The following is a 6000-nucleotide window of genomic DNA, read 5'->3' on the forward strand; positions in this document are numbered from 1 at the left end:
GTCGGTCCCCCGGCTTAATCGGGGTGGACCTGGAGACAATTGGATTCCTCCCCCCGAATGAAGCGGCCAACGGCGGGCAGCAGAGGTTTTTGGCGGCGGTGGCAGCAGCAGCATAGCTGGGAGGGTGCGAACAGCCCTCCCGTGGACCCTGGAGGACACTGGCGGAATCCTGGTAGCCCCCTGTGCTCCCCCGGTGGCCTGGAGATGAGTGGAGCCCCCCCCCGAATGAAGTGGCGTGCGGTGGGCAGCAGAGGTTTCTGGTGGTGGCGGTGGCAGCATACCTGGGTGTGGACCCTGGAGGACCCCAGCGGAATCCCGGTAGCCCCCTGTGCTCCCTTGGTGGCCCCTGGACACATCTCAATGGGCCAGATGGCACCCCACAACAGCAGCTTCACAACAGACTGAACCTGTTGGGGCGACAGACTTGGGGGGGAAATGGGAAGGATTGGGGGGTGAAGTGGCTTTGGGAGAAATCCCTGGCTTTTAAAATCTTAGGGGATTCCGGAGGGGGGGAGGGGAAGGGAGACTGGCCATTCCCATTATATTAGGCGGCAGAGGGCTGGGGTCCCTTGGTGTGAGTGTGAGTGTGCCACTTCTCCCGTGGGTGAGAGGCTCGGGAGGAGGTTAGGATTGATTTGATGTGGAAATCTACCCGCCCTTGAGTGAGAGTCAGGGGTGGTTAGGAGTGGCTGGTGTGTCCCACCTCTTCTAGTGAGAGAGGTTGAAGTGGGGCACTGTAAGGGTGTGGATGGCAGAGGTGACCCACTAGCGCCGAGAGCAGAAGCTGGTGCGCTGGGGTGGATTGCCACTGCCTAAGGTGGATGGTGTGGGAGAAGATGGATGTGTGGGAAGAGGGACCCCTGGTTAAGCCCAGGAGTTCTGGAGGTCCGGGAGTAGAGGCTACTGGATTAGGAAACTCTGGGGGCTGTGGGGCGGACTATTCCATCGAGGTGGTGACGGGCCGGGGACGTTATGACGGGACCCGGAGGGCAGGCCATCTTCGGGGAAGACGCCCCCGGTGTTTATTACCGGTGGCATGTTCCGGCCCTCCAGGGTCATACCCAGGCCCTGGACGACAGACCCTAGCCGGCCCTGGTCTTCGGCTGCTGCTCCTTAATGCCAGGTCAGTGAACAACAAGGCCCCCCTCATATGTGATTTAATCACAGAGGAGGGGGCAGACCTGGCGTGTATCACCGAGACCTGGCTGGGCTCGGAAGGGGGTGTAGCCCTCTCCGAGATGTGCCTGGCTGGGTTTCAAGTGTGGCACCAGCAGAGACACCAGGGCAGGGGAGGCGGGGTAGCAGTTGTCATCAGAAAATCTCTAGTGGTCTTCAGGGGCCCTGCCCCACAAGTGGCTGGTTGTGAGACCCTGTTTTTCAAGCTGGGATCCTGAGAACAGTTGGGGGTGTTGCTGCTGTACCAGCCTCCCTGCAGCATAGCAACCTCCCTACCCAAGCTGCTGGAGGCCGTCTCGGGGTTGGCAGTGGAGTTCCCCAGGCTTATGGTTCTGGGGGACTTCAATCTGCCATCCCTGGGACGTGCCTCGGAGACGGCCCGGGAGTTCATGGCTACCATGGCAGCCATGGGCCTGTCCCAGATTATCTGGAACCCGACTAAAGACAGTGGTCACACCCCAGACTTAGTTTTCTTGTTGGAGCAGTGGCAATGTGATCTGAGGGGACAGTTAGATCTGTCCCCATTGTCATGGTCAGACCACACCCTGGTGACCCTGAGATTTTATTGTGCCACCCAACTCTGCAGGGAGGCTGGACCCATTTGGTTGGTCCGCCCCTGGTGACTGATGGACCCAGTAGGGTTTCAGAGGGAGCTGGGGGTTATTCCCGAGGGACTGCTGCACCGTCCAGCGGAGGTCCTGGTCACGGCCTGGAATAGGGCCACGGCCAGGGGCTTGGACAGGATCGCACCTGTGCGTCCTCTCTTGCCTCGCTTGACCCGTCACTCCCTGTGGTTTACAGAGGAGTTGAGGGTTTTGAAGAGGGTTAAGAGACGTCTGGAGCGTCGCTGGAGGAAGACGAAGACTGAATCTGACCAAACACAAGCTAGAGCCGCTATTAAGCCTTGTGGCGGTAAGAGCGGTGAAACGTGAATATTTCTCCGCTCTTATTGCATCCACAGAATGCCATCCGATGGCCTTGTTTAAGCTCGCTCGATCTCTTCTGGGTCAGGTAGATCCAGGGACCCACCTACAAGGCCGTTCGGAAGAGTTTTCACAGCATCCGCAGGATAAAATCACTCAGATTCATTCTAAGTTGTACTCTAAGTGTGAAGTGGAGTCTGGGGAGATCCCAGGGGAATGTACTTACCCTGTTATCTGGGAACGGTTTGATCCTGTTGGGCCTGAGGAAGTGGACAGGATTCTCCGGACTGTGAATGCAACCACATGTCAGCTTGACCCATGCCCTTCCTGGCTGATAAAATCAGCCCGGGAAGTGACTTGTGGTTGGGTCCAGGCAATGGTTAATGCATCCTTGAGGGAGGGGGTGTTTCCGGCTGCCTTTAAGTAGTCTACACATCTGGCAGCTGGACCACACAAGGATTTCCAAGCAAGAAAAGCAGCATGAACACTGAACTGCTATGCCATACGATTAAAACAAACAAACAAACAAAACCTATGCACCCACCAAGAATCCAGATTCTTTATAAACTATGGGCCTTATTTCCATTACTGTCCGTACATATTTGATAGTCTTGTTTTTTTGTAGAGAGGTAGTAATGAGGAAGAAGATAAGAATACCTCATGCATTGACTTAACGTTCACAGCCACATCGTTTCTAGCACGTACAAAAAATAAGCACTGTCCTTTGAATTTGTCTGGAGATTCATCTATGTACAATTTCATCATTTTAGTTCCTTTCAGCACACCTGGGATTGTTCTCCCACACTCTAAAAATGAAAAAAGGGAAAGAAAAAGTCTCATTTTTATCTTTATTTTTAATTCCATCAAGTCACTGCTTTGTAACAAATATACCGTTTTGTGCAAAAGAAGTACAGAGGTAGAGTGGCATTGGGTGCACTGTTGGAAGACTTGAAGGATCTGGTCAAGGGCAGCTTCTCTTGGAGAAAAATCTAAGCTAAAAAATTGACACCAACTTGATGGCACATAATCAATCAAAATGTACAGGTCTTTGACTAGTGCATATTAATTTATACTTACTCTCAATCTATGACTTAAATCAGTCTTACGCTGATGTATCATGTACTTCAAAATAATTGGCTGTTCCTACTTGATATTACTGAGCCATAACAAAGAATATAAAATATAAAATATTTTCTAGAATATAGAATATAAAACTTACTAAGAATAAGTAATTCAAGGAAAACCTATACTATTGCTAAACATGTAAATTAATAACATAATTCAGGCTATATTCAAGTTCCTCCATGGTAGGAAAATTAATCTCTAAAATTAATATTCTGGAGATATTAAACATTAGTTTCCAAGCATCTGTACAAATGCTTTATTTATACTACAACATCATGATTGACTGAGGCCACTTTCTTTCTATGTATCTTATTAATACTTCAAAACCAAACAATTTACTTTTCCCTGAAGTTGTAGATAAAATCATTTAAAACATTTACCTACACCAGGAGCTTCACCCTCTTGATATATAAACTTCAGTGTTCTGTTTCCTCCTTTGGCAAAAAAACTATCAAATGCTTCTAACTGTTAAAAAGGAAAGAGATGATTTAAATTCAACATTTTGCCAAATTACCAGATTATTTATTTCTCTGAAAATTCCCTAAAGGGAGTACTAATTGCTAAATATTAAAGGAAAACAATGTCTTTCAAGATGTTTTCAGTCGTCATCATTAAACTGTTCTGTGTAGGATTCCCTTCTACTTTGATCAGGAAGAAAACTTAGGGAGGGCCCTGACAAAGACCAGCCATTCCTAGCTCACGAAGAACAGTTCCATCAATAAATTCCATCTGCCTTTTATTTCCTCAAACAGAAAAGCTAAAGAGCCATTTTTTGGGCAGGAAAAACCTAGAACTTAAACCACGGAGCACTGACGTTTAAAAAATGGCTGTGATGGTTACTACAAAATTGCACATCATGATCAAAGAAGAAGTGTGGATAATAGGCTGGCCACTATCAAAATAGAGATTCTTGAATTTATTTATTGTTGCATAGAAGGCATTTCAGAAAATATTTGTATTCTTTATATGGTGACTTTCTGGTCTGATTATGTGAAACCCCACTTTTCATTCCATACCGTGTAAGTATGTGTGCATGAATGTATGTGTGTATAGACACACACACACACAAATCGAAGGTTATTTTAGGCATAGTTCACTCTGGTCATAAGAACATACACATTTGATTAGACCAAAATTCTATTTGTAAGTTGTTCATGTGAACTATTCTTGAGTTTTTTTCTGGGTTTACACATTGTGCATAATGCCATACGTTTTGGTGACCCTGATGCTGAAAATCTGGGTATAGCTTATATTATGATGATATGTTATCAATGTATTAGTGTTAGAGAGTAGACAACAGAACACAGTTTTCAAAACTGTTGCTTGTAAAATAAACATAAACCAAACTCACTGTTGGGCCATCCAGGACTAATTCTTCCACTGTTACAATGTCTAGTCCAAGTTTGTCAGATAGAATTTCAAAGATATATTTGTATGCAGCATTAATCTTCATTTTTCTGCCTTCCCTTGCTTCTCTGTATCGTGCCTAGTTGGGAAAAACTAGTTTTTAAAATTATGAAAGAGTTGTAAGAGTTCTGTTTTTGTTTCTGAGGACTTCATACTTTATTTTAAATCCATTTAATGTTGTGAAACTGAAATAATGAGGGATGTTCAACCAGTTTATCCCTGGTTCGATTTCTCTTGCCTTTCTTTGTTATCTCCCTCCTGTCGTTTTCTAGACAGTTCCTTGAGTTATGTTGTTCCTATGTATAAGTCATTGTGTAAATGCTTACACAATGACATATACATAGAAATGCATACATATTATTTCAGCCTCTTAGAAATGCAAATACAAATATGCAAAATCTTTATCTGGAACAAAAAAAAATCACATTCCTATAAATTACACATTTGGGGTTCATGATTCTAAATTAGTTGAGGTTACAGGTGGATAAACCGATCCTGGCATGTTTTTGAATTTACTCAGCTGATACAGACCGTTTTAAAAGAAAAGAAAATAGATGAAAGAAAAGAAAAAAAGAAAGAAAGAAAGAAAGAAAGAAAGCTTTACCTAGTAGTTCATAATGGGACTTAAATAAGGGTCCCTTATTTCATGGTATCTAGTGGCTTTAAAGGTATCTAGAGGAGTCCTGCTAGCATAATATGTCAGTATTTCCCATTTCCATCAAAATATTTTGCATATTTCAAATAATGATTTCAAAATAATTCTTTGTAGGACGAAACCCCAAGTGAGCACGTTCACCCTAAAAACAAGAACAAATCTGTGGTGAACAAAATTAGGGAAAGAGAGGAAAAGTGTATGTAAAAAATTAATGACAATAAAATGTACTATTAATTTCCAAAGGCACACACTTTACATTATAATGTTGTGACCTCTCAGCATAGGAAGAACAATGAGATTCCACCAATTCCCAGAGAATCTTCCTGGCCTTTTTTTTTAAGCTCAAGGGTCTGGTTCCAAGAAGTACTGCAGAGACATGAGTGCCCCAGAGCATGGCTCGAAATAACAAAAGCAATGTTGTGCTTTTACGCCCTGACCCTTCTGGATGTGGGTGTGAAGTCATGACAGATAGAAAAGGGTGGGGCTTGCACTGCCATGGCAGAACATGCTTTTCTCATTCTGCCCCCCACTGCGCTCCGTCCCCCCACGGATGCTGCTCTGTGGTTTTCATCAGAATCAGTTATCTCACATAGTAAAGGCTTTCTGTCAAGATTCCTGGTATGAAATCCCCAATTATTTTTTAACTGATCTTTCTTTCCCAGTACTTTGGAAAATGTAAATAGCAAACGTAATGCACAGTTGCCATTTCATGGC

At 44.7% G+C, this 6000-nt stretch overlaps 1 protein-coding gene across 1 annotated transcript in view; it reads right to left on the bottom strand.

Moving 5' to 3' along the window:
* DNAH8 (dynein axonemal heavy chain 8) overlaps positions 1-2879 on the bottom strand; it is a 167049-nt gene extending 164170 nt beyond the window's left edge. Inside the window, exon 1 of the mRNA XM_063290292.1 lies at positions 2757-2879. Within this exon, the coding sequence (XP_063146362.1) occupies positions 2757-2864 (108 nt within the window). The 5' untranslated portion in view covers positions 2865-2879. The remainder of the gene's footprint in view (positions 1-2756) is intronic.
* Positions 2880-6000: the final 3121 nt, after the last annotated feature.

Source organism: Candoia aspera, chromosome 1 (genome assembly GCF_035149785.1).
Source record: "Candoia aspera isolate rCanAsp1 chromosome 1, rCanAsp1.hap2, whole genome shotgun sequence".
NCBI classification, from domain to species: domain Eukaryota; kingdom Metazoa; phylum Chordata; class Lepidosauria; order Squamata; family Boidae; genus Candoia; species Candoia aspera.